The 22745-nt window shown below is 35.8% G+C and overlaps 1 protein-coding gene across 1 annotated transcript in view; it reads left to right on the forward strand.

Moving 5' to 3' along the window:
• Positions 1-3379: 3379 nt before the first annotated feature.
• Positions 3380-22745, forward strand: part of LOC132128913 (zinc finger protein 512B-like) — an 86337-nt gene continuing 66971 nt past the window's right edge. The window contains exons 1-2 of the mRNA XM_059540313.1: positions 3380-4395; positions 7719-7844. Coding sequence (XP_059396296.1) covers positions 7721-7844 — 124 coding nt within the window. The 5' untranslated portion in view covers positions 3380-4395; positions 7719-7720. The remainder of the gene's footprint in view (positions 4396-7718; positions 7845-22745) is intronic.

Consider the following 22745-nt stretch of genomic DNA (forward strand, 5'->3'; position numbering starts at 1 on the left):
AAAAATGATAGTGACATAAATAAAAATTAATAAGGGCTTTCCTTTATTTTATTTGTCTAATATTCTTTATATTTTGATTTCAGGTCAGTTGTATCCACTAAATGAATTGCATTTTCAGTGTATTTTTGAGTAAATTCATAATTTACATTTGTGCCATGCCATCGACACAGCTTTGGCAAACCCACTTTTCCTTTGAGCCTTTATTTTCTGAGAAAATGATGGCAGAAGCTTATAGTTTTTGGTCATTTGTAACTACTTTTCATATCATTCTTTGTGGGAACACAAGAATGATTAAATCAAAAATAAAATAATAATAAATAAATAAATAAAGCAACAACTGAAGTTCTAAGATGCTGCCTAAGTTAAAAAAAAATTCTTCCTGTTTTTCATCAGGAAGTGAAAAAAGAAACAAATCAAGTCCAGGTCAGATTTAATCTGGATTAGCTGGTCAATACCTCTATAAAACCAACAAACAAGCTGAATTTTCCCCCAGTAGGGTCTATGTACAAACGTTGTATGCTATTATAGCAAGGCTTTCCTGGTATGTTCTCTTTCATTATTCACAACACCGTCTGTGATGGGGCAAATACAGGACTAGTCAGGCGCAGCATGGATGCATGCATCTCTGTCAGTGAGCTGGTGACAGCAGCATTTATTTGAGATCCCTGAACTGCTCTTCTATTGTGATATATGACTGCACTTTCCCTCTGGGTTCTGTTCATGTTGTGCTCCACAAAACACATGTTACACACTCCATCTGTTTAAGATGAAAGATCTGTGTGATTGATCATCACTGTAACAGACACAAACCCATGTATGGCCCATATCTCTCATGTCATCTAATTTATAATTTAACTCTTCTCGTTGATTTGCTCTCTCCGCTGCAGGCACTGGGCCGTGACTCGAGGTAAGTGAACACCTGATGAAACTGACCAGCAAGTGCTGAGAAATCTGCTTAATGGTGTTCAAGATCTATCACACCATTCTGCTTTATCAGCAACACATGCAAATATATCAGCACCACTGGAAGCAGATTTATGCTCTGCTGATCCGTATTTAACCATAACCCTTCATTTCAGCTGCATTATATGATGGATAAAGGGAGATAAAGAGAAAGAGACAGTACTAAAATAACTAAAACTAAAATGAACTAAACTTAAAAAAAAGTATACAAAATAATACTAATAATAATAACAACAATATATATAAAATGACAAAAAACAGCGGAATTACTAAACTTCAACTAAAATTAAAAATAAAGTATAAAAATAAAATTTTATTCAAAATATTAACAAAGACTACTAAGAGTATTTCAACTATACAAACATGATTTCATATCAAATAAAGTGAAAAAATATATAATTAATGTATAATTAATATTACAATTATTTTATAATTACCATTAATATGATTTATAAAATTTATTTAGAATTAATATTATTTGAATAAAATAATCAATATAATATTAAAATATATATAAATACACATTAAATCATTTAAATCAAATAACCAATAATTCTATGAATTAATATGAGGAAAATAGCTAAATTGTCCAAATCAGTTACTACAGTTAATCACATTATGCTGTATAAAATTAAATGCTTTATTTTAACTCTGGCCTATAACACGCTTGGAGAACCATATTAAAGCTTTTGCATAATAGTTATTACATTTCACAGCCATTAAAACAATCATCATTGGTGTAAAAAGTCATATTTGAAACCATTTATTTATTTTTATCATTGATAAAAATAAATAAAAGGTTTCAAATATGATCATAATACTAGTTGCTGTACATTTACGTTTTAATACATAGGCCTAGATGCTTTTTAATGTGGGAAGGATTTTGGCCTTGATCAAATGTAGGCTAATGGTAACCTGAGCTTAATATTGTATTTTTTGTTTACTGCATACTTACATTTCTTTTCCTCAAAAAGTAGCTTGTGATCAAACCACAAATGGTGGACCGCCGAAGGATACCAGATAAAGACCCCTGGAAAGTGTATTGATAGATAAATCACATTCTCTCTATATGCAAAAAGGATCATCAAGGAAACTGCTCTCCATCTGAACTAGCAGCTCTTTATCAAACAAAAATAACACACACACTGCCAATCGCAGCAGCAAAAACACATTTCTCTCCAGGTCTTCAGTTATTCTTGGATTTCAACAGCACTCAGAGCTGCAGCAGTTCTTCACACAGCTTGTTTCACTTCATTTCATGGCCTTAATACAGCTGGAGCATTAACCTGTTACTACCGGGCTATGGGAATGTGTCCAGATGACATGAACTACTCATTATGTAAAGAGTACTTCATTACTCTGTCCCAGGTGCATGTGCTGACTGTCCCTAGACTGCTGTGGAGAATAGTGCTGGAAATGACTGACGAATTAATAACATACAAAACCTGTCATCTCCCAGGAAAAAGCCTATAGGATTTAGATTTCATGTGCATTATTAAAGTCATGTGAACGTTGGTTTGAGGGACAGGCAAGTGCTCATCACCTGTTTTCATCCGTCATAAACTCATCCTACTGTCAAATAATCTCGCACTATACTGCTGACTAGTAGACACTGTTATGAGAGAAGAAAGCTTTATGATGGAGAAACCCTTTTGGTAAATTAGATAGTGAATGATTACTAGAATTAATAAACTAATGCTCTAAAACAGATGGGATAAGTAAACAAATCATGAACATTCAAGAGCTTGTCTTCTAAAAGTAGGGCGTTCGTGTGTTGACTTCTGATTTTCTTTTCTTTCTTTCCTTTTTTTATGCTGTTTTTGAACAAATATGCCATCTAGCCAGTGTAAAATTATAATTCGTTTTGGGGTTTCACTTTTTCCCAACCCAGTTTTTCCACATCCTCAGAAAAAGCGGTCATTTGCCTCCCCCTCATGGTGAACGCAGTGATGGTGCTTACATTACGTCATAATTTGAAGGGGGAAAATAATAATAATGGGTCAAAGTCTCTATTAAGCCCCATGACGTAGGTGTGGAAAGAGAGGCACCTGTTCACAATTATTTAGAAAATATAAATATTAATAATTTGCACTGCATGTGCATTTTTGGCGGAGATGTGAGACAGAATTTGAGGGGAAAAAATCGTTTATGTTACTGCATAGGACGGTGATAAATAGAATTATAATATTAGATTTTTCAATCTACCACACACACAAGTTTAATTTAATCACAGTGTAGACAGAAACGAAAGATATTACTTTGGCAAGTAGGCCACAGAAACAAACAAAAACAAAACCGAATATTATACAGCGATAAGACGTATTCTGGACAGCAAAAATCCAGCAATTGCTGTTTACAATAATACATTTTATGTGCAAATCCATATGAAATAATATATTTATATATTATCAAAAGGTAGACGACGTCATAATAATATGAATATATATTCAGATTATTAACTTGCCCTAAAAACTAAGTCATCCTTTCTACAAAACTAGAATCGCACAGACTACTTCACAATAATGCTGTGTAATATGATGTGTCCGCTATAAAGATACATTGTGGCCGAAGCCTTTTCGTCATAAGCGAGCGGCATGACGTGGAGCCGCATCAAACGCTTCCATTCAGGCAGGGACTTTATTATGCAGAAATACCCAAATGATTGGCCTGATATCAAAATGAGTGATCATAAATAATAACGCGAGAGTTTGCAAGTTGCCTGCCGACTGTAGTCACCACTGTCAAAGGCAGCGGCGGATATACGCGCGCGTCCCAGCACCCATACTGTTACTGTACACGCTCGCGGAGATAATATCCCTATCAAACAAATACACCGCATTATCCCGAGGTAAGGACCGGGATCGCGCGACGCTGTGCCTTCCCCTCCGCTTTCCGTCGCGTTCACGTCTTCCAGCCTCGATTTCTGCACTAAACATATCCCCGTGCCTCCTTTAGCAACAGACGCGAGTTTTTTTTTTTTTTTTTTTTACTCCTCCTTCGTATTTAAGTCGCCATTTTGCTTCACTGCCTATGAAAGCTTCTTGTATTTTCATATTTTTGGCGGCGTATTTGTGCGCGTGCTTTTGAGTTGGATTTTTAATGCGAGAGCTCGTGGATTACATATTAATGAAGAGGGGCTCCGGGTGCAGTCTGGAAACACGGTGAAAGTGCTCGGCTTGAGGGCATTTGCATCAGCTTGCTTTTTTTTTCTTCCTCCTCCTTCTTCTTCATCCTCCTCCTCCGCGGACACGCGCAGCGGGGGCCGTGAGTGTGGCTACCGACCGTGACGCCCGTCTGTCCGCGACCCCCCGCGCGTCAGGTGCGTTTGCCATGTAAAGTCAAGCGGCGCGACGCGAGAGTAAAGGCTACAGCCTGACCCCACGTGGGTGACCCGCTCACCCGCTCACCCGTCAGTGTTGGGTGGCTTTCCAGGTAGGTGTGGTCTTCGAGAAGTCGGTTATCTGTCAATACTGCCAATAAAGGCAACAAGCTTGGTTTAACGCGTTACGAGGTGTTAAAGCTTTTTTGGGAATGAAGTAGCTATAGGAGGATGTGTTGTGGTGTTTATGGGTAAACTGTCAGATATCATACAAACACTCACACACTGTTTGAGCACTTACAAAGTCTTATGTGGGTCATCCTTACTATGCAGTATAGGCCTACATTTTCATGTCCCTGTCATGTATTAGTATATTGGGTTATTAAAAGTTTGTTGAAATGTTGAATTTTGTTGTGGGATGAAGATGAACAAGTGGCAATTTAAGAAACATTATAGGTGTTTCATCTTCATTTTTGTGTTGTTGCAATCTTGGGAATAATGTTTTGATTAACCATCAATATAGATTCTTCCTGTACCCTCAGTGTGACTTTCCATCATGTTAGTCTCTGGTAAAATCTTAAACTTAAAAAAGCTGTGTCCTTATGACATCTTCTAGGAAGCGACATCATTTTTTATGGGGGAAAAACCCCCAGAACTAACATCTAAAAAATACTAGCAGTGAACTTCGTAAAGTTCTGTGGCATTAACTGGTTTGTGCCACTCTAAAACATGCAATGCTGTCTGATAAAAAAAAAAAAAATTATATATATATATATATATATATATATATATGTGTGTGTGTGGGGGGGGGGGTGTATACTATATATACACACTCACCTAAAGGATTATTAGGAATACCATACTAATACTATGTTTGACCCCCTTTCGCCTTCAGAACTGCCTTAATTCAGCATGGCATTGATTCAACAAGGTGCTGAAAGCATTCTTTAGAGATGTTGGCCCATATTGATAGGATAGCATCTTGCAGTTGATGGAGATTTGTGGGATGCACATCCAGGGCACGAAGCTCTGTTCCACCACATCCCAAAGATGCTCTATTGGGTTGAGATCTGGTGACTGTGGGGGCCATTTTAGTACAGTGAACTCATTGTCAAGTTCAAGAAACCAGTTTGAAATGATTTGAGCTTTGTGACATGGTGCATTATCCTGCTGTAAGTAGCCATCAGAGGATGGGTACATGGTGGTCATAAAGGGATGGACATGGTCAGAAACAATTCTCAGGTAGACCGTGGCATTTAAACAATGCCCAATTGGCACTAAGGGGCCTAAAGTGTGCCAGGAAAACATCCTCCACACCATTACACCACCACCACCAGCCTGCACAGTGGTAACAAGGCATGATGGATCCATGTTCTCATTCTGTTTACGCCAAATTCTGACTCTACCATCTGAATGTCTCAACAGAAATCCAGACTCATCAGACCAGGCAACATTTTTCCAGTCTTCAACTGTCCAATTTTGGTAAGCTCGTGCAAATTGTAGCCTCTTTTTCCTATTTAGATGGAGATGAGTGGTACCCGGTGGGGTCTTCTGCTGTTGTAGCCCATCCATCTCGAGGTTGTGCGTGTTGTGGCTTCACAAATGCTTTGCTGCATACCTCGGTTGTAACGAGTGGTTATTTCAGTCAAAGTTGCTCGTCTATCTGCTTGAATCAGTCGGCCCATTCTCCTCTGACCTCTAGCATCAACAAGGCATTTTCTTCCACAGGACTGCCGCATACTGGCTGTTTACCCTTTTCACACCATCTTTTGTAAACCCTAGACATAGTTGTGCGTGAAAATCCCAGTAACTGAGCAGACTGTGAAAAATACTCAGACCGGCCCGTCTGGCACCAACAACTATGCTACGCTCAAAATTGCTTAAATCACCTTTCTTTCTCATTCTGACATTCAGTTTGGAGTTCAGGAGATTGTCTTGACCAGGTCCACACCCCTAAATGCATTGAAGCAACTGCTATGTGATTGGTTGATTAGATAATTGCATTAATGAGAAATTGAACAGGTGTTCCTAATAATCCTTTAGGTGAGTGTTTAAAAGTGAACTTCAAGTTGACATCATATTGTACGTTGAATCTCTGAGAAATTATTAACTTCAGCTCTTGATTGTCATTCTTTTAAGTAACCATTCTATTTATTTAGCTTTTATTGTGTAAAGAATGACATTATAATTCATAATGTTGAAGCTCTTGATTCTGACAAGAGCGTTCAGAAAGTCTGCAATAATATATTTTTTCTTTCTTTAAATAGAAGTACTTGCTTAAATTACAACTCAAGCACATTTATTCTGCAGAAGTTACAGTTTGATAGGCGCTGCATAGCAGGAATGAGCCTTGTGTGATTCTCTGATTGTGTAGGCACACTTCATCGAAGGCCTTTCTAAAGTGTGTGATAAATTCCCCAAATACCATAGCACTTAGTCCTACCGGCTGTTTTTCCTATTACATTATTGCTCTTTTCCTTTTTGAAATAAACTTTTGGCTCACAAATGAGCTTCAGTCTCTGGGCCATAAATCATTTTGGTGTAATGATCTTCAGCACTTGAAGATCTATGGTTCTTCTCTGTGTGTCAGGTGATGGGAGGGCCGTTCTGTGATCTGCTGATGCATAATGCAGGCCTGTTTTGTGCTTTAATAGAACAGCTGTGAGCAGTACCTGTTGTTTTGGTTGGCATTTTAAAAGGGAATGGTTGTCACGTCCTGTCACATGCAGTATGCTGTGATGGTTAGAGGGGTTACAGCTTGATTTCACATCTCTTTCAAACGTACTGTATGTGTGTATGTCCGTAGATGTACAGTAGCTTTTCAACTCTTAGTCTTATGAATGTTTGTCATCATCACGCTTTATTGCCTGAAGTGAACTGTCTCAATTAGCACTCACCGGAAATGTACTATAGCGTCTCTGACAGCGAGACATTCCCATGGTGTGCATTAGATGAAACATTTATCTGTGGAGTTCATAAAATCCCCTTTGACACGTGATAAATCATACATTAGCCATATGCCCGGCCACTGTTCAGCAAATAATAGAACTGTGAATTAATGGTGGTATAAAAAGACACAAATTAGTGACCTATTAGGCCAAACCTGATGAAGAACTGAAATGACATTGGAGTTAATAAGAAAGTATGATCACATTCTAATCAGCGCTGTTTATTTTAATTAGTCATTGTCAGGCTTCATTCATTGTAATTAACTACCCGTTTCCCTTCTGGATTGAAGTTTTAACTTGATTAATTCCTTTTTTTTATGATCAGATGCATATTGAAATATATAAATAAATACAAGTAATCATGAGGAATGGATGTATGGATAGACAGATAGATACAAAGGCAGATAGATAGAGCCTCTTTGTGTTTATGTTGTTTGTGTGCAGATAATGCAGTTTCCGGTGGCCTGATCTATTTGTGTCCCAAACAGGCATGGACACCTCCAGCGGTGCCCGGGTGGTGAAGCCTTCCTCTGGCTTGTCAAAGGGGCGCACTGCCAAACAGGCCCACCCCGCAGAGATGGCCCGAATGTGCAGCACTGAAAACAACAATTACGGTAAGAACGCAAGCTGCTCGGGGTTTAAAAATACAATAAAGATCTACACAGGGCATTTAAACTGTTGACAAATCATTGGTTTATGCAGGTGGCATTTACCAAACATTGTTGTTTACATGACAGGCATAATACAAATGAATGAACAACTTTATTCAAGCCTGTGGAGTACATTAACACATAGCTGACTTTTTTTTTCAACTGCACACTTGTTTCAACCTGTTTGGCGTCTCTGAGGTTTTGACAAGCGTTTTCACACTTGTGTGCCTAAGAGAGGAAATGATGGCTGACTTATTATGGTGAAAGGTGTTTTGACAGATGAAGTCCTTCTACTGATAGTACGGTTGTTTTTAATGTCAGTGAAATATGTACCATCTCCCTGCATGGATGAACTTAAGTCCTATACAAATGCTCAGTGCTGGAGTAAAACTGAATTTTGTGTCATTTTCTCTACATTCCTAAAGCAAAGCACTGAACAAAACTGTGTTAATGGACAAGTGGAATGGAAAGAAGTAGTTAAAGGGAGAAATTATGCAGGATTGCACTGATAACAGTTGCTACAGTCTCATTGTAATTGATAAGATAGACATCAATCTGGATCAGTGTTAGTAGGGCTGCAACAAACTGTCTAAATCAACATTTATTTGAATGATTATTAAAAACTGAAATGCAAAATGCATCCAAAAAAGCAGAAATGAATCAGTATCTCTTGATTGATTATTCAGCTTAACATTAGAGTTAGAAAAGTGGTTGCTAGGTGTTTGGTGGCAGCTAATTTTTGGATCTCACCAATTTTTCTTGAAAAATAAAATTCAAATATACATTTAACCAAAATATAATATTATTTGACCGCAACCAAACCTGAATCTAGGAAGCTAAAGTTAAGCTAAATATATTATTAGCTAAGTTTCTATCCACACATTTTTATGTAGATATGAGGATATTGCATAAAAATGCTGGATAGAAACACCATCATTCATTTCAGATTCTCAAAATATGCATAAAAACTATACAGAATCACATAAGCTCCATAAACCATGATGGGAACACATTTACTGAAAAAAAGATGTGCTTCAGGAAAGACTCAAACAAATTGCTCTGTCATTCTGAAACGGCAGAGCCATTTCATGGCATCGAAATGATTGGGCTACTCTTACCATACAGAACTGACTCACTCTCTATTTCTATTTCTATTTTTACACCAGTTTCTGGAAACGTACATGCTCCATACTGTAGCATACAAATCGGAATCAAATTAAAAAAGTACAAATTCTAATTCATCTGTTTTCTAAATACATGTTATAGATCCTGAACAATTCATCTATGTATGTTGAATTTTTTTTTGTTAATGTTGCTAACATGAACAACACTTATGTAGCCATAATTTGTGTGTTGCAAAGTTTGTTTAGATTTCACCTAAATACATCACATGTAAGAGTTTATATAACAGCATCGATGACATACAAAGACAAATAATGTAAAACGTTTCCCATCTAATTATAAATCATTATTATAAGCTTTCCATTGCAAATCAGGGTAAGCCAAGGACAGTTTTGAATGCAGATTTTTTTTATTAATGTACTCAATAATTGTTTCTTGTTAATTTTTAACCTTTCAGCTTTTCATAAAAAAAAAATAAAATAAAAAAAAACTTCCATAGTGCACCATTAAAATGTGATTATTTTAATGGCTTGTAATGCAATGTAAGTATCATAAAAAAGTTTGCAAATACGTTAACAGGGTACAATATCATTATGTTGCATTAAGCCAGACTTAAAATGCACCATTATTGGCTCTAACATGTTCTTAAGAGCGTGTCTGGAGCTGTGTCTGCAAAGTTTAAACGTTGACTATTCATTTCACCCAATTGTAACAAGTGTTACACCCCAGTTCTATAGCGAGAGATATTCTGATATGAAGCAACTCTAACTCACATCCAGACCAGCAATCTGATGCACAGAAATGTCGTAATTGAGTATGTGTATATTCTGCTGTTTAACAAGCTCTAGTGAGAAAATGAGCAATGTTTCAGCGTTCTGGTCCATTCATTCCTCTGCGTTTGCGTGTTTTAACAATCAAGTGCTTTGAAAGGGAACAAGAGGAAGTTCCATATTCATGATTTTTTTGTTGTCACTATTGGGCTTTCATGGCATCACTCTGGTTCCCATAATTTGATAGGATTTAATGATAATGGAATTTTTTTGCTAAATGGAGAGGCTTGTTGTACTACAATTATATAATTCAGCTGTTTCATTCATTTAGTGATCTCGTAAACAGAAAATGTGCCAACTGTAGCACAGTTTTGGTTGCCAAGCAAAATCTGAGCTAAAATTGATGTAGCTACTGCTTTGAACCTAAAACTCCCATAACTCTTTGCTCAGAGTTGAAGTGAAAGCAGCCTGGCAGAGGTCTGGTGGAAAACAAACTTGTCGCTGACTCACAAATGAGCTGGGAGAATGATATTTGTGCCGGGCCATGCTGTTTGAATTTTACTGCAGATTGTGAAGAGCATTTTATTGCTTTCACAGCGTCAGGCCAGATTTTTCTCTGCCGGAGAATATATTTCACTGAGTTTGTAGCCCCTATATGCTGAGCACCTCTCCTCAACTCAGACTCAGACTACATGTTCAAAAGCAGGTTCCTAATGCATTCATTTAACACTCGCCAGAATGGATGTTGACTTTGTAGAACAACAACCTGCCGTTAGTATTTCCACCGAGTGCTGAGGCAGAACTGAATACCGTCTATACAATAGTGACTCAGGGAATTGATGAAGTGGCTTAGGGCTTAATTGATTAATTGACACATGTTATATTCTTATGTTTTTATTAATGGGAAGACCATTGAGAGTGTGTGTGTTTTTTTTCTGTGCATTGAGATTTAGCAGAATGATTTACATAATGGTAAAAGAAGGAGATTTTCTGTGTATTTACATATTCTTTTTGGGTTCCTATGTGGCCTGCGGTTGTGGCCTGCGGTTAACTTGTAAACAATGTGTCTGGAAGGAATTCAGACATAAACAATTATGTTTCCTAGCTGCGGTTGTGATGTCACACTGCCACCATCAGCCAGACCCAAAGCATGCCGGGCAGCCTCTCTGGGATGTGGGTTAACACAAATTGTCGTTTGTGTGTGAAAGTGTGTATGTGTTTGTGAGACAGTGCATGGTTTCTTCTGCCAAAGTTGCGAGACACTTGTCTGGTCTTAGTTTGATGTAGGCAGCTGAATTGCACAGTTGTAGCTGTTTAGTTTGTAATATCTGGAATGGCTTTATCTTACTTTAAAAGGGATGTGTTCAACACGTTTGTAGCATTTAATTTTTTATCCCCCTGCAGTCCATTTGTAATTATGGAAGAACCTATATTAGTTTAGACTTTACAGTATGATCTTGATATTGCATTGAATATTAATAGAAATATAAAAGTCAAATATTAAGTCACAGCCGCATTTTAATGCTGGAGTGAACCCTCTAAATTTTCATTTTGTGTGTTTTGTGTGTGGAAGTGATCTCACTCTCGAAACTGTGATGATTGTTTTGTTTTTGCTTGGAAGGCTACTTTGCAGAGAGCGCTCTTGAAAGGTTGCCATGTACACTTATAATTAATGATTATTAAGTGTCTTTGAGCTTGTTGTTTGGGTTCGGCTCATAAAGCAATTCAGTTTATGGAGTAAATAATGTAGACAGGTGCAGGACACTATATTTAGGTATGTGGCTTATTTCCAAGATAACGCGTTTGTACTTCAGTTTATTATGGGCTGGTTCATATTTGCTGTTGTTGTTGTTTTTTAGGAAGATCTGGCAACACTAATGAGTCAAAATCTACCCTGTAACTTCTTGAAGTTGTTCAATTCAGTTTTGCACACATGGCATTGCATTTTTGTAAAATGTGGTTGTCATTACCTGTGTTTTTTTGGGTGTTAATTCAGTTGTAGAATAAAGTTATCACTCCTGTAAATGACTGTGTGTGTGCAGGACTGGATTAAGCACTAAAAGGTGAACTGACAATTGAATTTAGCAGTATTTACTGTAAATTTCGGTAATAAAAGTAGACCTGTGGTAATATGAAGTGTTTGTCTTGTTGCCAGAATGACTGTTTTTTTATACTGTAATGGATGTAAGATAATAAACAAGTATGATTTTGAAACCCTTTCTTCTCAAATAACATGTTATGCCCTCTTCATTATTTATTTGGTGAAAAGCTGTGTTATTAGTGATATGACTGTCTACACACTCCGGTTAAAATGGAAAGTTTTTGAGATGTAAAAAATAATAATAATTAGTTTGTTTCTTGAATTTTGTTGGTTTCAGAATTGCATTAAAGGTGCATTATATACTTTATTTTCTTTTTATTATATACTTGGCTCTCATTTAGAGTGATCCCATAATACTTGAGAAAAAATAAAACGCTGAGCTTCAACTGGAAATAAAAACAAAATAAAAGAAAAACACAAAAAGAGTCAAATAAAAAGAACTAGTTACATTTTTAAGATTGAAAAATTCTTAATCAGTATTTTTGTCTTTTCCTAAAAAATAAATATTTAGGTAAACATTCTTAAGATAAAAAATAGCTTTTTTTCTTAGGTAGCATTTATGATTAGATTTATGCTTAAAACGAGAAGAAAAAAACTGATGTGGTAAAAAAATGTATGAAAATATGTTTTACAGTGTGTTCACTTTTTGCAGTATGTGTGGACTGTACAGCCCATTAATAAAATCCCTGTCAGAGTTTCCCTCCCTTTCCCCCTCTCTATCTCTGAAACTATTTATCTGTGTCTCAGTCTACTGTGGAAAGCTGAATGATCGCAGTGCTTGCTTGGAAAGCCTTTGTCAACAGCTGTGTGCAGTTGGCCAGTGCAGCTGAAAGAGGCAGTAGGAAGTGGAACAAATAAGGTCATTCTTACTGACTGCTGTAATTGTAGTCAGTGCGGAGCAAACACACTTTTTGACGGTGTGTCTCAAGACCTTTTTGTGCGAGTGTAGCATATGCCTCTTTATAATTGGCCTCTTTCCTGTCAGAGAGTCTGGAAAAACTATTACAAACAGCATACGAAAGTATAGTTTGGTTTTTTGGCTCAAGGTTAAGTCACAGTTATATATGACTGTGTTTATTTATCATGAAAAGGCAAATTGAAAACATATCAGAAATATGAAATTCCTTTTGGTAACACTATAACTACTTTATACAATGCTTAATATATCATAGTTAGCTTACATTCAGATAGTTACAGAAGTCTTGAAACTTTCAGATATTTTCATTTCACAGCAGCCCCAAAAAGTATTTCAGACATAAAATGTATTAATTACATTAAAATATCCCAAACCACACTTTGTAAAGATACAAAAGCACTCTTTTCAAGCATTTTAACAACTTAGAAATAAATTTAGCTTCTACAGTACCATTGAATAGTTTGGGGTCAGTAATATTTTTTTATGTTTTTAAAATAATTCTATTATCCTCACCAAGGCTGCAATTATTTGATCAAAAATCAAAATAAAGTACAGTAATACTGTGAAATATTTGTACAATTTAAAATAATTGTTTGCTATTTGAATATATTGTAAAATATATTTTTTCCAGTGTTGTAAAGCTGGATTTTCATCATCATTACTCCAGTCTTCAGTGTCACATGATCCTTCAGAAACCATTCTAAAATGTTAATTTATTGCTCAAGAAACATTTGTTATTATTATCAATGATGAAACCAGTTGTGCTGCTTAATAATATTGTGGAAACCATAATGCGATTTTCAGGATGTAAAATTCACAAACAGCATAATTTATATATGTATGTATGTATTTATGTATGTGTGTATATATATATATATCTATATATATATATATCTATATATATATATATATATATATATCTATATATATATATATATATATATATATATATATATATATATATATATATATATACTGCTTTAAATGAAAGAATTTGACTTGCTAGTTGTCGAACGGCATTGGATCACGTCCATATATTTTGTACATTAGACTCTTTTCGCCTAATTCAGTGGCCGTTCTTTTATTGGACGGCGGTGTTGCTGTGGTGCTGATGCTGTCAGGTGGCAGGTTGCCGGAGACAACACAGCTAATTTCTGACCCACTGCATTGTGTCCATCTGTTCAATGCTTGAGCGCCGCCCCTTCCACACGTCACTGAAGAGAGCTGCTAGGTGTGAACACAAACCACATCACATGCAGAAACAAAGTTTGAGTGTGTCATTTTCAGCCTGGTATCTGTCCATGCTCTCTCTTATTTAAGCTTAATAAGTAGGCTTAATAACGGTATAGCACAGTATACCTTGGTATTGCATTTTAGGGTTAATGGCAGCATTGGTACTGCACCCTTTCAAACGTACTAGTGTCAAGTTTGCTTCATCGAGGGTTAAAAATGGCTCATATCTGAGGTTCACAAGATGTTAGCCCTATGTGAAAATACTTTTTTTTTGTCAGATAGACCTAATTTATTGTATTGTACACGTGCACGCAATAAGTGTAGATATTTATTTTTTCCCTTTTCTTTTTTGCCATAAAATGAATAGTCCCGTTTATCCAGTATTTAGTCAGTGTCAGACTGTTGACATTGTATCTTGATGATAGATTTTATAGTCCATCAAATACACATTATCTTTTTTTTTTTTTACTGATAACCCATTATCCCTGAGCAACAGCCTACTTGATGAAAGAAATGTTTGGCAGATTTTATTTTTTATTTAAAGAGGAACCTAAAATTGTATGTTATCAGTTGAAAAGGCCGTTCTAAACTTTTGGCCCTGTGTCAGCAGATGATAGTTGGAGATTAGGCCTAGTACAAGCTCTGCAAGGCCAATGATGTGCCATAGCTTTATGGAGAGTAGCTAGTTAAAAATTTGATTCAACCCTTAAAAGTCAGTGCAGGGACCTTGAGTCAAGGGAAATGGATCCTGCCATTTTTTTTTCCTTTTTGGTGACCCCCGCATGTGCGTACTAGGGATGCATCGGTTGACCGGCTATAAATCGGAACCGGCCGGTTTTTGGTTAAAATACGCGATCGGCAATCGGCCGGTTTTTGGTCTTTTTTTGTCCGATTTTTCCGGAAGTGTGCTCGCGTGCACAGACTACATTGTAATGGTTCGCTATGTCATTTGTGTGGAAGTATTTCGAAGTCTGTGTGCAGCCGTTCAGTACTGGAAGTGCAGAGCTTCATGTCTGAGGCACAGATAGCAGGAAGCGGACACAGCCGTTAGTGTACTGGCGCACAAATAAGAGCCCCTTTTCTGCGCGCACTAAAGCTGTACCGGTCTGCGCCCTGAACACGAGTTGACCGTGAAGAGATGTTCAGATCAACTTCTCACGTGTTGGATGAGAAACGAAACGGACTAAATTGTGACAAAACTACACGTTTGAAAAGCCAGAAGTAAACGTCAGCTCTGCATTAGGATGATTATTTTTATTTTACCTTGAAATTACATAGACTTAATTTGATTTAAAAATCACCTGCTGTAGCACACTCAAAAAAAGTGTTTCATTCATCCAATTAATTTTTTTTAGGGTAATGATTCACATCTATATTTTTTTACTTGAGACAATAAATTATTTATTTTTCATTGGCTCAAGTAAAAAAATATAGATGTGAATCATTACCCTGATTTTTTTATTTTTTTTTATTGGATGAATGAAATACTTTTTGCATCTTTGTTTTATTCGCACCAACATTATTTGATTTTAACCCTTGTGGATTATTCAAATTCACTACCCTTTCGAGTTGTTCGGGATGAAAACTCCACTCAATTAAACTGCTGTAAAAATGCATCAGATTCATATTTTTTTCAATTTGTTTTGCATAAATCTGTTAATCAACCTCAGACCTGATCAAAACTACCAAATGTTTTTAAAAAATTCAAGATTTTAACTCTTTAATTGCCAAGTTCATAAATGATGTCACTGATTTGGGGAAAAAAACACACAAAATTACATATTTTCAATATAAAAAGTGATTGTGGACTGGATTTTTTTTCCTTTTATCACAGTCTTGGGCATGTCAAAGATTAGTAACAAGATTGGCTTTGATGCATTGTTAGTTTTTGTGCAGCATTAGATTTAAATTTTTTCTCCCTAATTTGCTGTTGGTGGCTGTTTTTGCCCCATTGACTTCCATTATAATGACATTTTTTGATTGCAAAGCCATGACACCATATAATCATGCATTCTTGATTGTTTGTGGTTTTCACTTTTGGGAAGAGGTAAAAAAAATGTATTTTTACAGTTGATCACTAGGTGGGACCATTAACCCTTTAAATAGGCCTGTGCAAAAAAAGGCTTGGTTTCTGGCTTGTAGAGTTATATGGAGTATAACAGCAAATTATAGTGTTTGTGTGTGTGTGAGATTCTTGATTGTTGGTGGTTTTTCCTGTTGGGAAGAGGTAACATTTGTTATTTTTTTTTTACAGTTGATCATTAAATATTTATCTGATACATTTTTACAGCAGTTTAATTTAGTGGATGTTTTCATCCACGAACATCCCGAAAGGGTAGTGAATTTGCCCACAGTGTACTGCTGAGTTTTTGAAAAATTTCAAAACATTTTCCCAAAATATATGTCAAAATAAGATTTGTCACCAAAAATCATTCCATTAGCTCAAACACAGAGAAAGTTGTGGCCAAAATAAGACTCAACTTTACCCCCATAGTAGACGAAAACGTCCCCAACAACGCATAAGGGTTAACATTTTGGAATAATGTATTTATATAGCATACTTTTATTTAGTCTCACTGGTAAAGACCTTTTTTTAAATTTAAAAGCAAATTTAAAAACTAAAACAAATACTGAATGCTGATTAAGAAACATCTTATTGAATGTGTGTTGATTTTGTTGTTTGGACTGTAGAACTATACACTTATTGCATTTAATTTCACATGGTTACAGTTAATCTTTTAATTTAAGGCCAGTTCTCTGTAGTTTCAATTCAAAAACAAAAGCTAAATACCAGAGGTGGGTAGTAACGAGTTACATTTACTTCGTTACATTTACTTGAGTAATTTTTTGGGGTAACGAATACTTTTCGGAGTATATTTAAAGATGGGTACTTTATACTCTTACTTGAGTAAATTTTGGGGGGAAAATCTGTACTTTTACTTCGTTACTGTGGGCGACGCTCCTCTCGTTACTTTATCTTAATGCAATAAATGTTATAATGCTTCAGTTTATTCCAAACGCGCCGTCTACTTTTCTCTGGGCAATGAGCGATGCCCATTCGTGAATGATTCATTCTTTTGAGTCAATTCTGTTCAAAGGCTTGATCAAACCAATTGGCAAACGAGTGAATTGGTTCATGAATCAGTTTGAATGAGTCGTTCAGTTCCCTGCCGCACGCGCTGAGCATCTGAAGTGGTTCACTCGGAGTTGTAACGTTTAAGAACAGAAAGAGCGTTGAAAACGTGGCTGGAACTGCACTGAATTGAAATCTGCAAAGGTTATTATTTGCTAGCGATGGAGATCCTTATTAGATGAACACCGCGTGTGCTGTCTACTGTTTAACAGGTAATAACTTGGGCTACATTCGATTACAGTACACGATACCACTGTGACATTAGTTTGTTGTACGTGTGTGGCTTATAACAGAGGGGAGTCAAGTTGAATGCAGCTTCCAAAAGACAAAAAATAGCCGATTAAGATTTTATTAATTTTAATACAATCACACTGGTGCAAGTACGTTCAGCGAGTCATATTATCAGCTGCTAAATTCAGATCTGTGATTGCTTGCTGGCGCTTAGCCAGAGACAGACGCGTTTTTACAGCACTGTGCATTATAACCAATCACACACGATTCTTTTGAGCTTATTAAAGCATTGGCCAATCAGAGGTGTTCCGATGAGTCATCGCTAAAATGCCGGTGCTTCCTTCACTCGCTCACTGACTGAATACCTCTTTCTGGCGAATTCTCTCGCAGGAACAACAAAGTGCAGATGTGTGTACGAATCTTTAATTAAGATATTGATTTCACAGTGTTAACAGTTTCAGTGATTTTAATGGGAGTTTCTGAGAGTGATTGAAATCTAGACTGTCAGTGAAAATTATCTTTAATAATGTAAATGTTATTTGCTCTCTTTCTGAACAATGAAAGATTAGTAGCAATATTTATATCACATTAACTTTCAATGTTAAATTCACATTTAATATAAAGTCAGTCGTATTAAAAATATGCTATGGCATGACACCTATATCTGTTACTTAAGTAAACAGACAGGGTTTTATAATAAATTACATAAATTGGAGTAAAGGCTGATGAAATATATACATTTATACACGCACACATACATTACATACATTTTATCTATATATCTAAATAAAAATAGGCTCAGTATATATGACCCAAAGTAACTAGTAACTAACTACTTGAGTAGATTTTTTATCCGATACTCTTTTACTCTTACTCAAGTAACTATTCAAGACTAGTACTTTTACTTTTACTTGAGTAAATATTTCTAGAAGTACTTTTACTTTTACTTGAGTACAGTTTTTGGGTACTCTACCCACCTCTGCTAAATACTGATGTCTGTACCATCTATGTTTGTATTGAATGTAGGCTACTTACTGTGCAGTCACTGCCGTTAATTTCAGATGGTTACGGTTATTGTTTTCAATAGCCAAAAGCCAGTTTGGCCTATTAAATACCAAAAAAACATCTTGTTTATGCACACTTTCCTTCTTTCTTGTTTGTTGCTTAAAGATAATAAAAATAAAAAAAAATCGGAAATCGGTATCGGCCATGAAAAATCATGATCGGTGCATCCCTAGTGTGCACACACACACACACACACACACACACACACACACACACACACACACACACACTTCACTCATCTCCACTCAGCCAGTCTCACTATTGCTGCAGAAATCTGAATCCATTCAGAAATTCAGTTCGCTCTGCTCTTTCACACTGGCTCAATATGATGTGAGTCATTTTGGTTTGGCTTGCAGCTTTGTAAAGTACCACCTGCTGGGCTCTTTTATAATTCATTTAACAGCAATGTTATACTTAATAAATTATATAACAGATGTTTACTCACAATGAATATTTTTTTAATAAATAAAAAAAGAAATAGTTGTGTTATGAAGCAAAACAAAGGTCCCACAGGGAAGTCAGTGTGGTTAAATAATCGGTTTTGATTTTGTTTGCCCAGAAATAAGGGGGGGGGGGGTCTAATGCTATGTCATGCATTCTCACTTATTACACTGTTAAAGAGTTGGATTCTCATGCTAAACATGGCCAAAATTGTAAAAAAAATTATTTGGATGTATGACAGATTATTTCTGCGCCAAATACAATCCTTCAGGGCTTGTATAATTTTCTGAAAGTTTATTTTTTCGAGCTGTATGACATCATGAAAGGTGGAATTCCTTCTCCCAGAAGAGCGTGCACATATCAACCAGATCGAAGGAAAGAGCAGCCCATCAGCGTGCTTCATTCGGGTCATGGAAGTCGTTGGCAGCACTGCACAGGACTTGCTCCAGAAGAATGTTTTCAAAGAAGTGTATTTTTGGTTGTTGGTTGTTTGGTAATACATATAAAGAAAACAACACGAACGTGCTCGCAACTCTTTAGCTCCGCCCACGGCACGCCTACAGGAGCTCTGCTGTTTTCAGAGAGAATCCTAAAGCTGTATCTTTCTTTTATAAATCTGATCAAACTAAGACTTTTCAGAGATATGAAGGATGCAGTATTACTCTATAGGTACTCAAGATTAACATGAGATTGGCAAATCTGTGTGTGTTATATCCCCTTTAAAGACCACTTGCAATAAAAATTCAAGTTACATTTTTATCAGATATTGTTAATATTTCATCTGTGATAGCAAGGAAGCAATCATACCTTTATTTACAACCAAAAACAAAGATGACCAACAATCGGCGATACATGTACGTATTACTGAGAGCATATAGTCACACAAGTGGAGGAGAAACTAAACAAGGGGCAGGCAAACGTAATCAGTAAACCAATGAGTAACTATGGAAATAAACTATTAACTAAAAAAGAAGTAAACAGAAATAAGACACTGGAAAACAAATTAAAAGTCAAAGGAAATGAAACTGAAACAAAGACTAAACATGCAATCATAATGCCATAATACATTAATTTTGGTCAGTTTTAATGCAATATATATATATATATATATATATATATATATATATATATATATATATATATATATATCTGGCCCCTTAATCTGAATCTGTAGTTAAAATTAATTAAAATGTAAAATGAAATTAAAATTCCAAGCTATTTGCAGAGTGGCTCTATGTCAGTTTTTCTTCAGGATAATAATACGAGTCCACAAAGTGAAAAAAAAAAATCAGCAGGCAAGTATCGTACAGTGCCCTGTACATGATATTATGTTGGCACTGAATTAAGAATTTGTATTCCCAAATTAAGAATATGTTCCCACATTTTATCAATTCATTAATTAATTTTAGTTAAATTATAGCAACAAGTCAAGAATTCATTCCCATGACTTAATAATTTCTTAGTAAATCATAGCCACATTGCATTAATTTGTTACTTTGTTTTATTTAAAATAAGGCCACAAACGAGTGAATGAATTAGAACAACTTGGCCATGATTTGCTAAAGTAAGAACAAATTCTTAATTTAGTGACAAGGAGTCACTTTTCAGCCCCTTGAGTTCCCTCAGTTCTCGCCATCGCTGGAAAGCCACGCCGATTTTAACTCGCGTTTTATTTCTTTGTTTATCCAAAGACTTTTTGTTCATTGCCTTTTGTTGTACTGTTACTGTCTTCCTTTTTTTGCCTGGTTTGCCTTCACTAACTGCATAGGCTGGTACTGTGAATTTTGCTTGCTGTTTCTCTGCCATTGTTTTGGTATTCCTAGGATCCGTGCCTGTTGAATCAAACGTGCTGTTTCCTCAAATCAAACGCGCGCGCGCAAGTGGGCAGGTCATGTGTGGCAAAAGGGTGGTTGCCATGGTTGCGAGAGAGTGACAGTCGCCTAAGCCAATTCTATGTTTCGTCCCAAAATGGAAATAATGAGCTGTGTTTAATACAGATTAAACGGTCTAGAGTCACTCGATTTTTATACTCTTTTTATCAGAGTACTTACATTTTAATTATGCATTGATATATATAGAAAGTTTAAACAAATTTGGAAGAAAGTTGTTTATACATGTATTACCTACCCTGCCTTTAACTAAAACGAGGGAATACATTTATGTAGTGGGAATGAATTCATAAGTCATGGCCACGATATGTATATATTTTTCCAGTATGCCATGCATGGGGCTCCGTAGTGTCATCTGCCTTCGTGTTTTGAATTTTGTTTTGGCAAAGACTCTCACTTTCCATTGCTGACTCTCTGTATTTCAAGGTTTCTTTGTTTTGACAATGGATGATTCCCTGGAAGTTACCAAGGGTTGCTGTTTAGAAGTCACACATGGTATAGTAGCCAGATCTTTTCTTTATATTTACTGACATCACATAACACACACACACACACACACACACACATACACGAATAATGTAACCCTGCTATTTTATAAGAATTCTGACCAGACTGGCTAAACCATAAATCATATGCAGACATACTGAATCAGAGTAAAACTAGAATATGAATTTGATCTTTAGGGTTCTACTTCAATAATATAATTTTCTGTAGTGCAGATTTTACAAAACAGCATATTAGTTCATGATAATGTACAAAATGTAATTCATTCATTTCATTTAAATCATTTGAAAACTTTTGATCTTTTTGGTTAAGATTTGAACTATTGTTAAAATTCAGTTAATTGTTCAAACAATGTTATTAATCATATGGACTCACTAAAGCCAATATCTACTCGCATTGGGCAGTTGGTGAATGTTAATTTTGGTTGTAGGTTAATTTTTGACCTTCAGGATTGTAAATAAAGATTAATTGTACAAGTTTAATTGTGCTGTGTGATCTGTTCATCAGGTGGAAAACAGTGGCTTGTAGATGAATGCTCTTTTCTATTTTGGATTTGACTAAAATTAGCTGTAAGCTGTGATGCCATCTGGGAGCAAAAGAGCGGGAGAAGAATTAATAGTAAACCTGAGTTTAAATTAGTTATATTAAAAGAATAGTTCACCCAAAAAATTTAAATTCTGTTCTCATTCAGGGTGAACTATTCCTTTAAGATCAGATCGGACAGATTAATGTTCAGAGCATGTTAGTAAAATTATTATTACTCTAGACGTCTGTAATGTCAAATTACAGGACAATAGCAGTGTGTGTGATCCCTTTCTACATGTAGAAATTATTAAAAGGCTCTAGACAAAAAAAAACAAAACACAAAACTAAGGGGCCATTGGATTCTATAAGAAACAAAAATTAATTTTTAGGTGCTACATAATAAACATGTTTTTATTTTTTTATTTTATATACTTTAACATTTCAGTCATGCTTTCATGTGTTTATGTCTCTTACAGCATTAACATTTTAATCCATCTTGCAGATGTCTTGGGAGCTGAGGTTCACTTAAAGTGGGAAGTAAACATCTTTTACCACTTCAGAACTATATACAGTCACAAAAGATTGTTTATTACACAGAATCTGTGGCAATATCATGGACCTTAACTGTGAAAGCATCACTTGGACTTTGAGTGTAGTTTGGGCTCCTCCTCAATGCATCCTATAAATGTTGTCATATGTCATTTTCCATAGATTCAAACACTCAATGAGCGATTACATCGGACATTTCAGTAAGCTGTACTGTATCTTAAAATATACCTTCTGATGTCCATTCATGTTTATTTCATACTACAGTAAAGAGAAAGATAAGATGGGTTCACATGCTGCTTGAACTGAGGTGCTAAAACTGTATTTATTGTTTGAATTTCATTAGGAATTTGCCAGATATTTAAAGCTGATAGTTTCTTTTTAAAAAG

This window comes from Carassius carassius, chromosome 46 (assembly GCF_963082965.1).
Source record: "Carassius carassius chromosome 46, fCarCar2.1, whole genome shotgun sequence".
Classification (NCBI taxonomy): Eukaryota; Metazoa; Chordata; class Actinopteri; order Cypriniformes; family Cyprinidae; genus Carassius; species Carassius carassius.